The sequence below is a fragment of the Delphinus delphis genome, chromosome 1 (assembly GCF_949987515.2).
Source record: "Delphinus delphis chromosome 1, mDelDel1.2, whole genome shotgun sequence".
Classification (NCBI taxonomy): Eukaryota; Metazoa; Chordata; class Mammalia; order Artiodactyla; family Delphinidae; genus Delphinus; species Delphinus delphis.
In genome coordinates, this window is record NC_082683.1 from 1,198,099 (window position 1) to 1,217,337 (window position 19,239).

Genomic DNA, 19,239 nt, shown 5'->3' on the forward strand with positions numbered 1-19,239 from the left:
TTGGTCGCGAGGGGGCGTGGCCTCGGGCTCAGTCTCTGGGCGTTACCAATCTCTGGAGCGGAGCTGTCTGGGCCCGGAGCCAGAGGACGCGACTGCGCTTGCGTAACGCGGCGAATTTCCGCCGCTTACGTCCCTTCCGCCGACGCGACCGCCCCGCCAACGGCCTGGGCGCCCGCACCGGAAGCGGAAATGGTTGGAGGCTCTCGGCCCCGCCCCGGAGGCCATCTTGAAGGCCCGGGAGGCGGTGCCGCTCAGGACGGAGCGGAAGTGCTCGGCTGCGTCTTCCCGGACCGAGCGAAGCGCCGGCGCGGCAACCACTCGCGTCCTCGTTCCCGCGGCCCTCGGGAGACCGCGCTCGGCCGCAGTGGACCGCGAGGTGCCGGCGGGTGGGGTGGGGCGGGGCGGGGGCGGGGGCCGGGGTGTTGGGGGCCGCGCGCGGGGCCGGGGCCGAACGGGGCCCCTGGGGTCGCCGCGTTGACCGGCTCCCGCCCCCCGCTGGCGCGTCCTGGAAGGGGTCGGCCGCCCGGCCCGGGCCGTGGGGCCTCGGTGTCCTCGCCGACCCAGGGCGGCCTGCGGGATTTGGGTAGGAAGCGTCGCGGTGGACTTGGGTGTCTTGAGGTCGAGTCCTGGCCATTTTGCGAACCGAAGGTTCCGAGCGCTCGGGCCGAGCCGCCCGACGGCGCCCCGCGTGCTGGGCCCAGAGCTTCCTCCGGAAACTTGCCCTGGGCACCTGGGCTTGGGAGCGTCCCGGGGCGCCTGCTGCTCGGTCGGGTGGGTCTCACTTTAGGGGATGTGTAAGGCGGACCCCCCGGGGCCCCCGGTTGTGGTGGTGCAGGTACGGTGTGGTCAGGGCCCGGTGGAGACGGGAAGGTGGTCACGCCCAGGGGAGGGAGCAGCCGGCGGCGGGGCTTGGCCGAGCGCTCGAGTGGATGGGGTCTGGAAGGGCATTTCAGCGGAGGGAACAGCATCAGAGGGCGAAAGTGTGGAAAATTACCACGCTGGGGACCCAGGAGGAATGGGGAGGGGGATGAACGGAGAGGCAGTGGGAACCAAATTGTGGGTGACCCGTGCACCGGGCGGGACTGTCCTCTGTGTAACGGGGGCCATCTGAGGAGGGAGGTCCACTCCACAGACAGGTGCAGTGATGACTCTGGAACTCTGTACGCAAATCTCCAGACGTGATACTTCTGGTCTCTGCTTGGAATGGTTTTGTCTTATTTTTGCCTTTGTTTTCTTGAGGCTGAGCCTGAAACAGTGACATCCAACAGAGAACTTACCCACTGCGAGCTCTGTGCCGGGCCCTGTGGGCCGTGGGACTGGCAGTGGACAGACAAGGCTCCCCCTCAAGAAGTTTGCGTTGTAGTAGGAGGCAATAGAGAGAGAAAGCGGAAAGCAATCAGAAACGATCGTCACACAGAATAAAACCGGGTGACATGATGTGAGGGACCGGCACCTGTTGGACAGTCACAGGGGGCCTCTCCCGAGGCGGCGGCCTTGGAACAGCAGAGGGAAGAGGACCGCAGGCACCCAGCCGTGTGAGGGTTGCCCCGTTTGGGAACAGGTCTGACTCGTGTCTGAGGGGGACCCACTCGCTCCCTCCCTCCGTCGGTCGCCCTACGGGCCAGGCCTGCTGCTGATGCTAACACGGCTGGCCGCTCACTCCCACAGAGGCCCGGGAGGGGCCTATGGTGCTTTACAAATCGGAGTGGGGCCGGCCGAGGTGGCCTGCGGGTCACGCCATAGACAGGCCGTTTGACTCCAAAGTCCACGTTCTAAACGTCGCTGTACGCGAGCTCAGCCATGGTGTGGAGCCGTGTGTCACCACGTATGTCGTTTGCCAGGTGATCTGAAGTTCGCTGTTTTGTTTTGGGAAGATTTTCCACACGTTCAGTTGAAAGAATGAGACTTAGAAGCAGTCATTTCTACTTAGGGCGCGTACTTCAAAGGAATACCCAGGTTTTTCTAATGGTCATCTTCATGCCTCAGCTCAAGTAGAAGCGTTTTAAAGGTAAACGCTTTGGTCATAAAAAAGTAAAATAAGGGGTAGTTTGTATGGAGCCGAAGGATAAATGATGTTACTGATGTAGCTCTCTGCTGGCCTGGCTCTGGCCTAAAGAGGGTGGCTGGCTGTCCTAGGTAACAAGTTCTAACGTAGCCACTTTTAAAAAATGTAATTTTTCCCACCTTCTCAAAAGACAGGACTAGGAGTTCGCCTGTTCAGTTCAGCCTCGGCTCCCCTGAGAGCAAAGGGCATTTCTCAGTCTCCTCCGCGGTACTCCTGGCACTCCTGCACCCGCTGGCCTAGCTGGCCTCCTCCACACGGTGGCTCCAGGAAATGGCGTCACTGAATGACAGACTTTTCAGCACAGATGTGATGACGTGTGTGGTGGGACTGCTCAGGTTATTGTAATACCTGAGTTGTACAGTTGACCCTTGAATAACACAGGTTTGGACTGCATGGGTCCACTCACGTGTGGATTGTTTTCACGAGAAAAGTACTGCGGTACCGCACAGTCCGTGGTTGGCTGAACTGCGGATCCAGAGGCCGACTGTAAGGTATACTCGGCTTGTCGACTGCTGGGGGCCGGCGCCCCTAACTCTGCATTCTTCGAGGGTCAGCTGTAACGGGCATGTTGTTCCACTTGGGACCCGGGATCGCGTCGTGAGCCTGCGGACTTGCTCAGTGCACGTGGCGAGGACGTGTCAGCGGGCGTGGGTTCAGGCCCCAGCCCCGCTGTGCGCAGGCCGGGTGTTGGGGCAGCTCGGGCCGTCGGGAGCCGTGGTTTTCTGTCTGAATGGGAAGGGCCGCTGTGCCAGCGGGTACCATCTCCCCAATGAGGAAACTGAGCCCGCACAGCCATGCCACTCAGGGGCCCTGGAAACAGACTCCGAGCTGGAGTCCACTTCTGGTCCCCAGCCCTGCCGTGGTGCCAGATCGGGAGGGAGCTGCCCGCAAGTTTGCGGGCAGGGAGAGCTTTGCCCCGGCGTCTTCACCAGCTTCAGGCTGGCAGGGCCCTCCATCCTCTGCATCCTCTGGTCCCGAGGTTCAGGCAGGGGTGTGTTGGGCTGCAGGAGCTGAGGTCAGAGCTACTCTTAACTTTGAGAAGTGGCTTAAGCTATCTGGGGCTTGATCCTCTGTTGTGGAACAGGGGTGACGATGCCCTTGGCTTCCCTTAGTGACCTGGGTTCTCACAGGCTAGATGCGCATGGAATCGCAGGGCATGTTGAAATGGTCAGGAGCAGATAGGATTACCTCCACGCACAGATAAGGAACTGGGACGCAGACGGATGATCACCTGAGGATCCTGGTCATGGAGTGGGGATCGGGTCTGGGAGGACCTGGAGGTGCACAGCTGGCACCGTGGGCAGTGGCCTGGACAGAGGCCAGGGCGGGGCCTAGAGAAGTGGGGGCACCGAGGGGAGCCCGAGGAGTGGCAGGAGGAGGTGCTGGAGGCTGGCGAGCCCCGGGGAGGCTTGGGCGCGGTGGCCCGTGCTGTGGACCGGCCCCGGGAGGTGGACACAGAAATGGGGCCAGAGGACTTGGCCGTCAGCGAGGGCGGCTCCTGGGGACCTGCCGGAGGAGTGTGAGCCAGGTGACATTAGCAGGAACGAAAGTCCACCCGGTGCTGCTGCTTTGCATGTCACATGCCTTCCTGGCTCTCCACCAAAGCGTGTCGCTGGCTGGTTTCTTTTTTCTGGGTGACTGGTAGTAAAGACACACAGAAGGAAGCCACGGCGTGGATGAAACAGTGAATGCTGAGGAAACCTGCTTGGTGGTGTGGATGAAAATAGGGCAAAATGATCCAGTCCTTGAGTACTTTTTATTTAATTTAAAAGTATGTTGTATTTTTCTTGTATACAGCATGTCAGAAGGTGACAGTGTGGGAGATTCCGTCCACGGGAAACCTTCTGTGGTGTACAGATTCTTCACAAGACTTGGACAGGTTGGTTTTCGGGTCACTGAGTTGCGGAAACATTTAAATGAGACTTGACCCTGGGACGTTTCCCTGGGGCATAAGTGTGCTGGCAGACCCCGCAGGGTGGGCGGCCCCTCCCTGGGTCTCTCGTTCACCCTCTTCACCCTCTCAGAAGCTTTTCCCGTTGCCGTGAGGGTGCTGGGTCTGCTGAGTTTCAGGCCATGTACTTGTCTTCTGTGTTTTTTTCCAACAACTTTTAAAATGTGAAAACCATTCTTAGCTCCTGGGCGGGATGGACCTGGTGGCCCCTGCTCTGCCCTTGCTGTCCCCTCGTCCAGACACCCATGTCTGCGTCCCCTCGGCCCCTCTGTCCCTGGCCCAGGCTTGCGCTCCGTGGCGGGAATACCCCTTGGGGCTGCAGCGAGGCCTGTGAGTTCCGGAGGAAGGAGTCTAACTCAGCGAAGAATCGCACAGTTTGGTTCAAAACTAAAACTGTATTGATTTTTTAAATTAAAAACTAGCATCTGGAGAAGTTCCTAATTATTGAAGCAGGTGACGGGCACGTGGAGGCTCGTTCTCACGAATGGTTGAAATTTTTCATAATTAAAAACTCAAAATTAAATTTAGACTACACACGTGTATATTAATTACACACACATGTACACGTGTATGTAGGCACACGTGTGCACATATGTGAATCTAAGGATTAAGGCAGTCAGCTCTGCGGCTCCTGGGCGGGCTGGGACCGGCTCCGGGGGAGGCGGGACGGGACCTCGGGTGGAGTCCCACATGCAGAGTGGTGACATTCTCCTTTCTCTGTCCCATCCTCTCTGGGGTTTCAGTTCAGTCTCCCCACGATGGCCCCTTGGGCCGATGCTGTAGGACTACGTGCTGCAAGAGATGGTTCTGTAGTATTTTTGCTTAAGGGGTGGACTTGCCTCAGGAAACACTGCAAATGTTCGATTAACTGTAGTCACCGCTTAGTGCCATTGACTTAAAATCTGAAGCAAATGCTGGCAAGAAGTGTGCTCTGCGGAAGAAATCGCAGGGTCTCTGTAACTTGGGCACTCTCCTTCCAGATCTATCAGTCCTGGCTCGACAAGTCTACGCCGTACACGGCTGTGCGATGGGTGGTGACGCTGGGCCTGAGCTTCGTCTACATGATCCGAGTTTACCTGCTGCAGGTCGGTGGGGGGTGGCAGTGACGAGTCACTGCACTGTGGTGTTGGCTGGGGTGTTGTTTTTCCTTCTGTCTCTGGATTAGGTGGGTTTATGGTGAAGGAAAGGGTCTCTGAAGATAATTTTACAGCTAAGCACCAAGTATAAGAAAGACTTCGGTGACTGTCTTTAAATGTTTACATCCCGTTCTAAGTTCCTTGTATTCTGTTGCTGGACTTCCCAGGACAGTCTTGGTGTCAGCCGAGCCTGGTGAGGTGACAGCACTCTCCAGTGTCCTCGTCTGCACAGGGGACCCTCCGGCGCTCCTTGACCCTGCCTCGGGCGGGACTTACGGGGGCTGGGGACTCTAGGGACAGAATCACCCGGACTGACCACCCCATTCCCTGGGTGCCGTGAGCCGTGCTGGTGTCCGAGGAGGGCCGGGTGGGGTGACCGAGGGCGGCACGGCTCCTCCAGGGGACGGACGCTCACCCCGCACCTTTGGTGAGTGCTGGGCTCCTGGACGGGAGTGCTCTGTAGACCCTGAGAGGAGGGCAGCTCATGCTCCCTTCTGTCCAGAGGAAGGAGGCTGAGGCTTTTTCTCCCCCTCCTTGAAAGCAAACACCCTCCTTCCAGGTATTTCCCAAGGTTTAGGAGTACGTGTGTGCGTGGCTGGGTACTTCACCTGCTGGATGCTATGCTGCGTCCAGCGCTCTGGGGAATTCTCACCTGAGCTAAGCATAGAGACCTGTCCTTGGATGGTATTGTGTCTGTGTTCCTACAAGGAAGCCTAGCCCTGGCTCGGCGCAAAGGCGGTGGGGCCCCGGTCCAGCTCTGCAGCAGGGTGCGGTCTGTATTGGGTGTCCATAACTGATGTTCAGTTTGCTGTGATCGGGTCTAGATTTTTTTAAGAAACTGGACCTTGGTCCATTCTCAGTGGAATGAATGACCTAGAAACCTTGACTTGGGGGATTTGGGCGGGGGCGGGTGCATCTCGTACGGGTTGGTTCTCCTGTGCTCTGAGCTGAGTCTCTACCCGACTTGGCGTCCCTTCAGACTCAGCCCGCCACGAGGAGCTGTGTGTTAACTCCTCCTTGTGCAGAGTTAACTCAGCTGTTAACTCTGCACATGTAGGTCTTTGTTGTTTGACTTGAAAACGTTTTAAGGTAGAAAGGGCTCATCTTGTTTGTGTGAAAATGTTTAGGCTTTTACAGTTGGTCCTGCAGTGGAGCTGTGGTTCTGATCGGATGAAGTCTGTCCTCTAAGAGCGAGTCATGTGGCACGTGTGCCCCTTTCTCTGTGTCGCCTGAGGGGGGTTTGGGTCCACGACACTTTGCTGACTTGGGCTTGGTTTACTGATTTTCCGGCTCTGGTTTTCTTCTGGGCAAACGTTATGAACATTCCTGACACAGTGTGCGGTGGTGTGAACCGCCCGCCGGAAGGAGCTCGAGCCCCAGTGTCTCAGGCTGGTCCGGAGCCTGCGTCTGGGTCAGGCGCCCCTGGCCGAGAGCAGGGCTTGTGACCCGGCTGTGCAGGTCGGGTGTGAGGCTTTGTGAAGCACCCCTGTTTCTGCTGCCTTCCGGGGGGCTGGTGGCTTTACGTTCTGGGTGCACCTAACTGGACCCTTGAAGACGTTTGCCGTGTGGACCTTGGCTTATCCACTCTCCAGACCCATGGTGCAGTTTAAGAGAAACTGTCAGCACGGATGCCCACTGCACTTCCGTCACTTGTTACGACTCCATGTCCTGGTTCAGTCCAGACAGGGAATGGGTTCAGGGTGGCCTCACTGACCGTTTCTCCTTCTCTTCCAGGGTTGGTACATCGTGACCTACGCCTTGGGAATCTACCATCTAAATCTCTTCATAGCTTTCCTTTCTCCAAAAGTGGATCCTTCCTTAATGGAAGATTCAGGTAGAGTAGAGACTGTCCACTTTGCTCTGTTTGGGGAGAGTTGTGGGTTTTCTATACTTCCCAGGATTGCTCCATTTTCTCTGGAAACATTTGAAATCTAAATTTTGGGGACTGTTCTCTGGGTGCTTAAAATGTACCTGCAACTTCAGTGATCCTGGCAAGTTTGTGGAACGACTTGCTAAGCCCTTGTGACAGTCACAGGAGGCAGGCGCTCCTGTCATCCCCGTGTGGCAGAGGGGGAAAGTGAGCCGTCAGGCTGTGGAACCTGCTGAGGTCCCGCAGGGGCGGGGGGAGCCAGGGCCTGCTTCCTGGGTAGCTGGCCCGTCCACGTCCCCTCCACGCTTGCCTGTTAGGTCCCTTTCTCACAAAAGCAAGCTTCCACGGCGGCTCCACATGGCTGACTGAGGCCACTGGCCCCCCAGTGTCCCCTGAGGACGATGGGTTGAAAGGTTCGTGGCTCTGGCTGCTCCTGGCATACCTGGGCCAGGTGGGGGCCTTGGCACACACCTGCTGGGCCAGCTGGGGGTGGGGATGGCTCACGACCGGATGCTGAGGCCTCCATTCCGGCGCGTCGCAGCCACTGTTGGGAAAACCCGCCGCAGCTCCTGTGGAGCCCATGGAGTCAGAGGCCCAGTTGTTAACGGCAGAGGCACGCTTTATGCAGCCTGTTCACATCACGATGGGAGCCTGTGTATTTTTTTCTGTGGAGTATTTGATGAAAATAGCAAAGGAAACAGCCCTTTCGTTTGGTGCTGCATTGGGGGGTTAGGAAACAAGAGGCCCTTTCAGTGGGCCTCAGTTTCTCCATCTGTTAACTGGGGAGGGAGGCGGCTTGGGGGCCTCAGCCCGAGGCCCGGCTCGCGGCTCACTGCAGAGGGTGGCCGTCCTGAGCCCAGTGCCCCTGAGAGTGGATGCACAGCTCCCGCCTGTGTGCTCTCGTGGGCTGTGGACTTTCATCCTCCCTGTACCTCGTGTTGTACAGTTGACACGTTCCTGAAAATCGGCGTGTGGTTGAATTTTTACGTGATCGCTTAAACTGGTCTTAAAAAAAATTCTAATACAGATTTTCTAAAGCAGTGAATCGGTTTCTAAATCAACTGAAGGTCCCCATTTTATGTCCGGTTAAAGGATGTCAATCTGTATGTCACGTATCAGGCCTGCTGGTTCACAAGCTGTAGGGAACCTTAAAAGGGCAGCGGTGGAAACGACAAGGTGCACTGTGTGCCTCACCTCCGGGTGACATTCTGCCTTTCAGATGATGGCCCCTCGTTACCAACCAAACAGAATGAGGAGTTCCGGCCCTTCATTCGAAGGCTCCCAGAGTTTAAGTTTTGGTGAGTCACTTCCTAACGGTGGTTGCGAAAGACGCCCGTGCCCACGCACGGCCGTGAGACGGGGGCAGGCGCTTCGGTCCCAGCGAGCCAGCAGCTTAGGCTCCTTGGAGAAACGCCAGTTCTGTTGTGTTTCCTCGTTCTCAACGTTGACTCACCCAGAACGTGAAGCGTGCCTGCTGGGCGTGGAGGGGGGTCACGGGGCCTTGTAGTGCCCACCCCCCTCCCAAGGTAACACTGCTGCACCTCGATGCCGCAGAAAAGAAGCTGCTTCTGGGGAGGCGGGTCCCGGGTATGTGGCACACTTGGCCTCGGGGGGACGCTGCTTTGTGCACGGCGCCCCCCCCGGTGGCCCGAAGGGGGACCCGCTCTCTCCCCACTCGGTCCTCGGGGTGGCCTGGGCGTCCTCAGGCCTCCTGGAGGCGGTCACGTGTGTGTGACGCTGTGACAAGTACGAATGTGACAGGAGGATGGAGGTGACCCCCTAGTGTGTGTGTGTGTGTGTGTGTGTGTGTGTGTGTGTGTGTGTGTGTGTGTGTGTTGCGGGGGGGGGGCTGGTCTGTGAACGTGTCTGTCCTGTGTTGTCACAAAAGTGAAGGCAAAGAGCTGCCGCCCTTCAGCCTGTCCTCCTGGTGCAGGGGTGGCCGTGCAGGCGCTCGGTGAGTCCCTGTGGGATGAGTGTGAAACGCTGGGCCCAGGGCTGCCGGGGGAGGGTGGGCAGTGGGCAAGGCCGGGTCCTGCCCGCCCTCTGAGGTGGCCTTTGTTCTCTAGGAAAGGGAGACCAAGGGGGATTTTAAGGAGGGCTGTGACCCTGATGGGTTGGGCCCTAAGCCGGAGGGAGGGTGGCCCTGAGGCCTGACTCCACCTGCTTCTCCTGGGGACACTGCTCGGCCACTGGGGGATGGCCTGCTGGGCGTGTGGGACTCAAGCCTTGAGGCTCGGGACTGGATTTCTAGACGTGGGCCCCAGCAGCACATGGGGGGCATCTGCATCCCCCAGCTGCTGGCCTGCGCAGTGCCGGGGCCCCCACTGCTGTTTTACACTTCTGTAATTTCAGAAAACTTCGAGTGTCCAAGGGACTAAGAACGCTGTGTCCGTGGTCACACGTAGTACGTCAGACACGCCACACGCAGCGCCCACCCCGCTCCGCAAGTGGAGACCCACACCCTCCTCGGGGCCGCCGTCCGGCTCTGACCTTCTCTCCTTCCGGTAGGCACGCAGCGACCAAGGGCATCCTGGTGGCGATGGTCTGCACCTTCTTTGAGGCATTCAACGTCCCGGTGTTCTGGCCCATCCTGGTCATGTACTTCATCATGCTTTTCTGTATCACGATGAAGAGGCAAATAAAGGTAAAAACCCAGATGATTCTGCACCGTGAGACAGTGCCACCCAGTACTGGTAGCTTTGGGAGAGCCGGCTCGGGCCCGAGACACGGGAGGGCCGTGTGGCCCCTGCTCTCCCTGCAGGTCGATGGGTGTGGTGCTCGCTCCCCACCAGCACAGCACAGCCGGTTAACACCCTCCGGTCTGGCACATCATACTGCGGGACAGTCGGGGCCCAGGACCTCCTGGACGGTGTGTCCTGCCAGCATCACCCTAGAACGGGCCTGGCCAGACAGGGTGGTGCGGCTTCATCCTGGCCTCCCCACCCGCCCAACCACCTGGGCCCGGGTGCCACCCATCCCACGTCCCCAGCTCAGTAGCGCTAGCCCGTCTGGCACACAGGGCGTCACGAAGCCCATCCCACACCCTCAGGGTTTCCAGCAGCTCGGCTGGCTCCGCTGGGCAGTGGGGGGACGGGGGCGTCTGCCGGAGCTCTGGCTCCACGCCCGGTATGTGGAGAAGGTGGGGCTCAGAGTTGGAGGGAAGGTGGGTCACGGGGAAGCCGTGCTGAGACGCGTCTGCCTGTCCCCAGCACATGATCAAGTACCGGTACATCCCGTTCACGCACGGCAAGAGGACGTACAAGGGGAAGGAGGACGTGGGCAAGACGTTCGCCAGCTAGACGCGGCCGCCCTCCGCGGGCCCTGGACGGCCGCAAGTTGCTGTGACGCCGTCTTCTTTCCTCACATAAAGTAGTTGATTACAAGGGAGTTATTTTCTTTTTAAAAAGGAGCTTCAATTATTTGTAACTGAAATATCAGGTTCTTGAAGAAACTGGCATTTAAACCGAATCGCGTTGATTTATTTTCCAGTGCCGGTCAGGCGTCCAGACGCTGGCCTTGCAGAGGGCAGGCCGGGTGGACAGCCGTGTGGGCTGGGGGGCGGGGGCGGGGGGCCGGGCCCGCGGAAGGAGCCAGGACGCCAGCTGCTGCCTCCCAGGACGCTCACCGTGGCCCCGGAGGACGCTCGCCTGTCCGTCTGGCGCGTGGAGGAAGGAGATTCTGCAGCAACTCTGGGCTCTAATGCCGGTTTCCGAATTTCATCTCGCTAGAGATGTGTTGAGTTGGCCTCTATCATGATGACTCAAAACTTCGTTCTTAACTACCATGATTGCTTCTGAGGGCCTGGAATTATAAATATATATATATTTTAATTGTTTGAGATTATTTCGACACATTTCTTTGATACGTGAAGGGTTGTTTTAACTTAAACGTGTTCTCATGCAGCAGCCCCTTTTCAGATACGCCTGGCAGGAGCAGCCAGTTCTGTGGCTTTTAACACATGGCTTCCCACTTTCTACAGGGAAACAGCTCTGACCTGCATGTCAACTTTTTTGATGTGATAAAAACCAATACTCGTAAACATTTTACCGAGTGACTTTTTAATTCCAACTTCATTAAAGACAACGTCCCTGCTCTCCTGTAGTCTTCATCTAACCCGCTACGCCTCCGGCACTGTGAGGGCCTGGCGGGGGAGTGCGGCCTCCCTGGAGGGCGGGCCGTGCTGCTGAGGCCGCGGCCCAGACACCGGTGGTCTGTTCCCACTCCCTGCTGCAAGCGCCGTTTCCATCTGTCTGCGGGTTTCAGACATCGAGTGTTTACCGCCTGGCTTTTCTTTTGCCAGGTTTTGCATAGCTGAAATTGAGCTCCTCTTGCTTTTAAGAGGCCGTATGAAGACCATTTGTGTACCTGATCCTGAATTCTAACTTCATGTGTAAATGATGTCCAAATCGGTACTTTTATTACCACATTGTGGCACCTGAGGTGTTCAAACTCCAGACTATTTTTTGTTTCGTTTTTCATACTGTTTCCCTGGTAAATGCACAGGCCTGAAATACGGGAAATTGCAGGCACTTGGTGAGTGTTAAGTAAGGGGTTTTGGGAACCGTGGAGCCTCCCCTGGGGCTCCTGGCTGTCTGGAGCAGGGCCCACGGTCACGGCCTGCCTCTGGGGCTGACCTCTGCTCACCGAGGAGTCTCTGTTCCTGCATCACCGCTCCCACAGAGTCACATGGAGGGAGAAGCAGCCTGTAGGGGCCCTGGGAGGGCCCCTTCCACACGGGCTTCCGTTCACCTCACGGCGCTAACACACCAGCACTTCTGTGGACTTGCTGTTGTAAGGATGCCTACGGCAAAGTCCTGTCTCTGCACAGCTTAGGTAGATGTAAAAACCTGAAAATAACAAAAAAGGTGGCAGGAAGTGTGTTGGACACAGCAGTGAGCCGGTGTGTAGGCGAGCTGGCCCACCACCAGCTTTGGAGACGGGTGGCCTCAGTGGGTCAGGCTGGCTGGAGCCCGCCAGGCGCTCCAAGCAAGAGGAGACGGCTCGTGTTCAGAGGCCAGGACACACGCTTCCATTTTATTTTTAAAATTTATTTTATTATTTTTGGCTGCATTGGGTTGGGTCTTTGTTGCCGAGTGTGGCCTTTCTCTAGCTGCGGGGAGCAGGGACTACTCTTCGGTGCAGTGCGCGGGCTTCTCATTGCAGTGGCTTCTCTTGTTGTGGAGCACGGGCTCTAGGCGCGCAGGCTCAGTAGTTGTGGCTCGCAGGCTCTAGAGCGCAGGCTCAGTAGCTGGGGCGCACAGGCTTAGTTGCTTCGCGGCATGTGGGATCTTCCCGGACCAGGGCTTGAACCCCTGTGCCCTGCATTGGCAGGCGGATTCTTAATCACTGCGCCACCAGGGAAGCCCTCCATTTTCTAAAACGGGAAACAAACTTGACATTTATTAGAAGGCACCTGCCCAACGTGTTAGGGGGCAATCACGGCTACTTTCCGGGAAGGGCTGTGCCCCCTCGCCCCAAAAGCCAGCTCCAGTGACGAGGGTTAAGGTTTGTGGGTCGTTTGGGCTGGAAGACTGACCACGCTGGGAAGGCAGGCTGCTGGTTTCCGGCCCTTGTTCAGTCCTGGCCCGTCTGGCCCTGCCCTCACTGTGTGCCTGGTATTGGATATAAATGACCGGTTTGGGGAAGGGAGGGAAGTTCTGTTTAAGTGCTGAGCTGTCTGGCTGGCAGCCCTGCAGGCCCTGCCCAACCTGCCCTGAAGCCATTTCACGGCCAGGTCCAGGTCTAGCGCCTGTCCTCCCCGGCGGCTGGCACAGTATCTACTGTGACAAAGAATAAAAGACTTGAGAATTTCATGATTTCTGTGCAAGTACAGTCAACTTGTCAACCTTGAGAATAAACTTCCTCCTGACATCAGGAAAGACTCCTGGGTTCCTCCCTCCGTCGGGTCAGCGGTAGTGCCGCAGGTAGACCAGCTTCTGGGGGAGGAACTTCTCCCTGCAGAGGGGACACTCCATCTGTGGGGGGAGGAGGAAGGTCACGGGTTGTGACCCCTACAACCCCGGGGGTCCCTCCCCCACTGGCATCTCCAGTAAAACACAGATGTACACATGTCTCCATTAAGACAGAAAAACATTTTTTTGAGATGATGCAGGCAGTTGGGGAGCAGAGCAGGGACGGTGACCAGCGAGGAGATGGCCAGGCCATGGGTGACTTGGGAGAAGGGAGGGCGCTTGGCCGCGGAACGACCGTGGCTGCCCTGAACCTCTTGGAGTTTCTGGGTGTGAGCTCACGGGTCCCCTGTCCCCACCCTCAGGGCCGGGTCCCTCGTGGCCCGGGAAGGTCAGCCCCTTGCCTGCCAGGCACGCGTGTGCCCCGGGGCCTCGCAGAGCGGCCTGGACCCCACGGAGTAGGCTGCAGCCGCCGCGCCCTGCAGGCCCTGAGGAAGGCTCCTTGGGCAGCGTGTGGACAGGACATCCCAGTAATGAGGCGGGCTTGACCTCAGGCCCCAAGGAGAGACGGGGCGGGGGACCGGCCCCTCCCTGAAGCCAGCGCAGGAGTAAGGTGGCAGAGCTCTCTGCTCTGGCCCCCTGGACCCCACACCCTGAGATCTCAAGGCCTAGCAGGCGGCTCTCGCTCCGAGGGTTCCCAGGTGGGTGGCTGGGGCCTTCCTTTTGGGAGCAGAGCTGTCACAGCAGGCTTCCGGCCACCGCAGCTCCCTGCCTCCATCCCAGCTGGGGGCTTTTAAAAATAGCCCCCCCCCCACCACCACTGAACAAGCGTGGCTGTGGAGGCAGGCAGCGGGCCCAGTGCAGCGGGGGTGGCCCGGCGGCCTACGCTCAGGACGCTCACCTTGGTGTCGGCCCAGTGGGTGATGCAGCCCCAGCAAAACAGGTGACCGCAGGGCGTGGCCGTCGAGTACCTGCGCTCCTCCAGGCACAGGGTGCACAGCGAGGTTCTGGAAACTGCTCTCTCTGCGTAGCTCCTGGCAGGAGAGGGGGGACGATGGGACAGAACTGAGCCTGAGTTCCGTGTGGCGCTGGGTAGCCCCCGCCCCGCACAGCCCTGCGCACCTGCGGTGGGACAGGCCACGCTGCGGCCTCCACTCCCTCTGGGCGCGCTGCCTCTGCCGGAAGCCGTAGAGCTGCAGGCCCGCGGCCAGTGCCAGGTGCAGCAGGGACACGAGCCCCAGCAGCCTGTAGCTGGCACGGGCCCGAGGGTCCTCTGCGAGCGGATGGCGGACACGGAGCTGTCAGGGACCCGGGGAGGGGGGCACAGTCACATGATCCGTTGGCGTGAGGCACTGAGTGGCCCAGGGGCCAGGCCTCCCCTGTGGGACAAAGCCAAGGCCTGCCCTCTGGCTGCGGGATGGGGCAGCAGCGCCTGGCAGGCTCTGCGCTGGGTGGCAGCTGGGGGGGCGCAGCTGGACAGCTCAGGGCCTCACCCCCAGCGGGAGCCCAGCATTGAGCGAGGACGGCCACGAACCTCGAAGCCTGCAGTCACTAGGCTGCAGGCAAGGTGTTGCGGGGAGAGGGGGGACGACGAGGCCCCCAAGCCTCATAGAAAAAGAACTGGGAAGCCTGAGCAGCGGCGCCCAGTGGGATGGGAGGGGCGCCAAGCGTGGCAGACCCGCTACTCAGCCCCGTGGGAGGAACAGAAGCTCCCGCTTCTAGCAAGGCACCAGACTACCCGGTGATGTTCCGCAGCTGGGACTCCCGGCCACGTCCCCCAAGGGAAAGCTGCTTGCCCCCCGCTTCTGTCTCCTTCCCCCCAGGGAATGGGGACAGTCAGGTCAGCCAGACTGGCCAGAGCCTGGAGCCCGAGGGGCAGGGCCCTGGTTGCCTGTGTAGGAAGAGCCCGTGGCAGCCCCCAACGCCCTGACTGGGTTGAGCCCGTGTTTCTAGGCCCCTCTGTGGCAGCAGCTTAGCAAACACCCTACCTAACAGGTAGAGCAAACGCGGTGAGGACTGGGGCTGGGCTGAGGAGAGGGGGTGCACGTGCCGGGACAGCACTGCCAAGGGAGCCTGGAGACCTCCGGGGAGGCAGGGGGCCCGAGGGAAGGCCCTCCGGGTGAACCTGGGAGCAAGGGCATCAGCTGAGACTCCTGCGGCGGGCGGAGCCCAGGGGAGGCTAGCGGGGATGCTGGCGGCAACAGGGTCGCTGTAGGGTCACCATCAGGGTGTCCCTACACCTGACCCTCTGTCAGGGCGGCCTGGAAGGGTGGGCACGGGGCCCAGGAGCCAGGGCCCCAGGCCTGCGCTCAGGGTACAGAGCGGGGCGGCCACACGTGCTGGCGGCAGGAAGACAGACTCGCCCTACCCTCAGGGTGTACGGAAACCAGACTTGCGCAGGTCTTTCAGCAAAACGGGACCTGACAAGACCCACGTTTCCAGTGAAGGATTTCAGCTCTGGCCCTGTGACTGTGCTCGGGGACGCAGGTCCCCTGCAGAAGAGCGGGCCCAGGCGGCACCTGTGACTTACGTAGGTGATGCCTGTGAACCTCTTGGCCAGGTGGTAGAAGGCGCCATGGATGTAGAACCAGGCGACGTGGAGACGCTGGAGGCACCCGAGGCCCTGCCTGAACACCAACACAGCCCGCAGGAGCGTCCCCTGCTGCTGCTCCGTCAGGGCGGCCGTGCACCGGCGCATCCAGCATCTTGTCCCTGACGGGCCACGGGCACCGGGGGCCGGGCTGCCCCGTGAGGGCCAGGCGCCGTCACCATCGGCCTGCAGCTCGTGCTCCAGGTGGAGCAGGGCCTTGTCCAGCAGGTAGGGCAGGACGGTGTGCAGCGCCACCAGTATCCCGCGGCGCAACCTCGAGGGCACTCGGCCCTGGGTCGGGTCCACCTGCAGGATGCTGACGTACTCCTCCCCGAGGGTCTGGTAGCCTGTGGGGAGAGGGACCGGTGAGAGAGACAGGCAGGGGCCTGCCAGCGACTTCCGTACTGGGTCCCTACAATCCTCATAGCCCAGGCCCCGTGACAGGGCTCAGCGCTGGGACCCCTCTAGGGCCACGGGTTCAGCCATGGAGAAACGGTCCCAGACAGATGTGACAGGGGTACGGCAAAGCTTCCAGAGGCCCCAGCCTGGGCTCAGGGCCTGGCCTCCCACCTAGGGAAAGGGTTCGGGGTTCCCTCCCTCCCTGAGGCTGCATGCGGCCCAGCTCCGGGGGCCCTGAGAAGCACCTCCAGAAGCTTCTCACTCTGCTGACAGCCCCTCTCCTGTCCTCTGGGCTCGGCGTGTGTTGTGGGCCTTGAGATCCTGCCAGGGGCTGCTACCTGCCAGTGTAGTGAGGCCAAAGTAGGCGACATCCGACACCAGCTCAATCTCTCTCCTCCACTCCAGCCACTTCTTCGCACCTGAGAGGAGGAACCACGTCATTTCTGAGGGGTTGGGGCGAGGGTGGTGCAGCGTAAGGATTAGGAACAAGCCTCCTTCCTGCTGCCAAGGCCCAGCCCCGTCACCCTTCCACGCGGCTGATACTGTCCTAAACCACACTCTGTTCTCTCCCTGGCCTCCTGTGCTGTCCACTCTGCTCCATCTGTATCTGCCTCGCCTGGGCCACTGAGTATCCTGAGAACTTACCAACCTGTAGCCACCTCCCCGTCCAGGACCCGCCTGGGCAACTGCTCTAGAGCCCAGAAGGGCCACAAGGACAGTGTAGTACAGTGACCAGGAGCTCAAGCCGAGACCACCCATCCAGCATCAAATCCCAGCTCCCCACACTGCTGGTTGTGACCTCAGGAAGTTACAAGATCTTTCTGCAATCCCCGCTTCCCTGTCTCTAAGGAGGGGACTAGCAACAGGTCCCACTCACAGGGATGTGTCGAGAATAAAATGAGTTAACGTTCTGAAGCACGAAGAACAGTGTCTGGCACAGAGTAAGTGAATGTGTTAGCAAAACGAATACACGGGCCATTTGTTTTGATCGTGTCGTGTCCCTCTCCTGCTCAAAACCTGCCCATGGCTACCCGCCCGAGTCTACGGCCCAGCCTCGCTTCGGCTACTCCGAAGAGGAGCCCGCTGTCGTCTGGAATCCACCCCACGCTCTTGCCCCTCCACTGGGCTCCGACGCCGCTGCTCCACGGGAGACTCCCCGTGTCCCCAGAGCCGTGGACTCTTCCACGCCCGGTGCCCGGCCCCCACCCCCGCCCCCGGCAGCAGGGGGGCAAAGCCCGGGGCGCTCGCTCCTTCCTTCGCCTCAGGTCTTGGGGGGGGGGCGAGCAGGGCCTGGCCGAGCCTGCGGGGGGATGACCGGAGGGCCTGAGGCTCGTCGGCCCGCTTCGCGCCCCCGCGGCCCCGCGGGGGCTCACCCGCGAGGCTGTGCAGGGTGCCGCCTGCCGCGCTCCGCAGCCCGCCGCGGTAGTAGTCGTCCTTCTGAGCCGCGCGGACTACCTCCGGGGGGCTGGCGGCCGCAGGGGCCATGGCCTAGGGTTGCGGGACCGCGGGGACCGTGGAGACCGGGGAGATCGCGGTGACCGGGGAGCTCTTGATGACCTGCGGCTGCGGGAAAGCGGATAGCCACGCCCACGCGGCGGCGCCTCCTGATGGCGCTAGCTCGGCGTGCGGCGCAGACCTTGTGCGTCACAGATCTTGTGCGTCACGGCGCGCGCGCGTTCCGGGGCGGGGCCTGCTGCGGGGCGGGGCCTGCTGCGGGGCGGGGCCTGCTGCGGGGCGGGGCCTGCTGCGGGGCGGGGCCTGCTGCGGGGGCCAGCGCGTGGTAGGGCCGTGGGTTCCGTGCGCGGTCCGTACGGGGCGAACGCGGCCCGGATGAGGAGCGGGCGCAGTGCGGGAGGGGGCGGGTGCGCGGGGGGGGGGGTTGAGCGGCGCAGGGTGGCGAGCGGCCTCGGCGACAGCCCCCAGGTACTGCGAGAGGCATCAGAGCTAGAGGGGGCGTGCCGACGCCCGGTGGGGAGGCACTTGCCCGTCCCCTGGGGCCGGAAGTAAGGAGGGCGCTCGTCTCCCTCCCTGCAGTACCCTCTGCGGGGCGCTGGCACCTCGTGTGTTCTCATCCCCGCGACCCCCACTGCGGGCCCAGGAAAGGTGCTCTGCGGCCTGGGGCGGAGCAGGGAGCTCTGATTCTTGAACCGCGGTGTTTCTACTGGCGGCTGCCCAGGCCCCACAAGTGCAGACCCCTGACCCCTCCCAGCTGCTCTCAGAGAGGGGACCGAAGAGGGCCTGGGGAACTTGGAAGGCCATGCACCTGAGGGGACGGAGCTAGGAGAGCCCGGCGCCCCGACACAGGCCACGGCTGGACTTGAGCTGCAGCCCAGGGCCGGGGGAGGGGCCTGGGGGGAGAGCAGTGGGAGGAGGCCGTGGGGGTGCCCTGAGGGCTCTGGGTCTGGAGCAGGTCATGGCATCTGTATGTGTGCCCCAGTGGAGGGGGTGCAGGGATACCCCAGACAGACCAGAGGGCCCTGTCCTGTGGGCACTAAGGGGAGCTGTGGGCCCAGCAGGAGAGAAAGAAGGCAAGTGGGCTGAGGGGGCGGGGGAGCCACGGGGCCCCCCTGACTTCGGCCCGGAGGGCGTGTGTTGAGACAGGCTGTAGCTCTTGGCCTCACTTCTCCCATACCTGGGCGTCAGCTGTGGGTACGTGCACAGGCTGGCACAGCTCAGCGACACAGAACCAGGCCTTGGGGACAGGCTCAGAGCTCGTTGGGCCTCCACCAGGGGCGGGCAGGCAGGCAGGCACCTTTTAGAGGGAAGGGGCAGGACCTGCGTGGTCCCGCAGTGCCTCCTGCTACCGAAGCCCCCGTGTCGCTTTGGAGCGGTGCCCCTGTCTGTGTACCCAGTTTCCTAGACGCAGAGGCCACCTGTTGCTTTGGTTTGCAGCCAGGGGTGCGCCCTCGGGCGGGGGGCCAGGTGGAGACCCTGAGGCCTCACAGTTTCTGCCTAACTAACAGACTGGCCCCTGAGACCCCCTGGCCTATGGGCTTGCACAGATGGACGCAGTGTCCACCGGCACCGAGTCAGATCTGGAAGAGGTCTTGTCCCCTTCCTCAGGGTCACCGGCTGGCTCCTTAGGGAAGCCTGAGGGGTGGGGCCTGCCCAGGGCACCTCCCCCACTGGCTGGTCCTGGCTCCCTGCCCAGAACTGCACCTTCCCAGTCTTCTAACCAGCACAGCCGTACTGGGCAGGGCAAGGCCAGAAACAGTGTTACCGAGCGTCTGTTTTTGGGGATGTGCGGCCTGGGGTCCAGCTGGGTTCAGATCTCCCCGGCGTCCTCACTTGCCTCGGGGCTGGTTGTTTGGGGTTGCCG

The 19,239-nt window shown here is 60.8% G+C and overlaps 2 protein-coding genes across 6 annotated transcripts; one reads left to right on the forward strand and one right to left on the reverse strand.

The window, feature by feature from the left end:
* The first annotated feature begins 230 nt into the window (after positions 1-230).
* RER1 (retention in endoplasmic reticulum sorting receptor 1) lies at positions 231-10,860 on the forward strand. The gene is made up of 7 exons (XM_060013181.1): positions 231-376; positions 3,863-3,944; positions 4,997-5,101; positions 6,887-6,986; positions 8,242-8,320; positions 9,531-9,666; positions 10,232-10,860. The coding sequence occupies exons 2-7, from the start codon at positions 3,864-3,866 to the stop codon at positions 10,319-10,321; spliced, it is 591 nt and encodes a 196-aa protein (XP_059869164.1). The 5' UTR covers positions 231-376; position 3,863; the 3' UTR covers positions 10,322-10,860.
* Positions 10,861-12,042: 1,182 nt separating this feature from the next.
* PEX10 (peroxisomal biogenesis factor 10) lies at positions 12,043-17,512 on the reverse strand. Of its 5 annotated transcripts, none has more exons than XM_060013161.1 (6): positions 17,294-17,512; positions 16,259-16,339; positions 15,462-15,868; positions 14,054-14,229; positions 13,833-13,965; positions 12,043-12,997 (listed from the first exon to the last, which is right to left on the reverse strand). In XM_060013161.1, exons 1-6 carry the CDS (start codon positions 17,403-17,405, stop codon positions 12,929-12,931), a joined length of 978 nt encoding a protein of 325 aa, XP_059869144.1. In that variant the 5' UTR covers positions 17,406-17,512; the 3' UTR covers positions 12,043-12,928. The 5 variants fall into 5 exon arrangements, with proteins under 5 accessions (XP_059869144.1, XP_059869152.1, XP_059869157.1 ...); XM_060013169.1 differs by having other exon boundaries at positions 16,166-16,339; positions 17,376-17,427; XM_060013174.1 differs by having other exon boundaries at positions 16,166-16,331; positions 17,294-17,380.
* Positions 17,513-19,239: the final 1,727 nt, after the last annotated feature.

What these genes read in the sequence shown, in the direction of transcription:
- RER1 (XM_060013181.1), top strand. Translation starts at nt 3,864, where the DNA reads ATGTCAGAAGGTGACAGTGTGGGAGATTCCGTCCACGGGAAACCTTCT. An exon ending in TCCGAGTTTACCTGCTGCAG is followed by an intron (nt 5,102 to 6,886) that starts GTCGGTGGGGGG and finishes CTTCTCTTCCAG; the next exon opens with GGTTGGTACATCGTGACCTA. An exon ending in TTCCTTAATGGAAGATTCAG is followed by an intron (nt 6,987 to 8,241) that starts GTAGAGTAGAGA and finishes TCTGCCTTTCAG; the next exon opens with ATGATGGCCCCTCGTTACCA.
- PEX10 (XM_060013161.1), bottom strand. Translation starts at nt 17,405, where the DNA reads ATGGCCCCTGCGGCCGCCAGCCCCCCGGAGGTAGTCCGCGCGGCTCAG. An exon ending in CACCCTGCACAGCCTCGCGG is followed by an intron (nt 16,340 to 17,293) that starts GTGAGCCCCCGC and finishes TCCTCCTCTCAG; the next exon opens with GTGCGAAGAAGTGGCTGGAG. An exon ending in CCCACTGGGCCGACACCAAG is followed by an intron (nt 12,998 to 13,832) that starts GTGAGCGTCCTG and finishes CTCCCCCCACAG; the next exon opens with ATGGAGTGTCCCCTCTGCAG.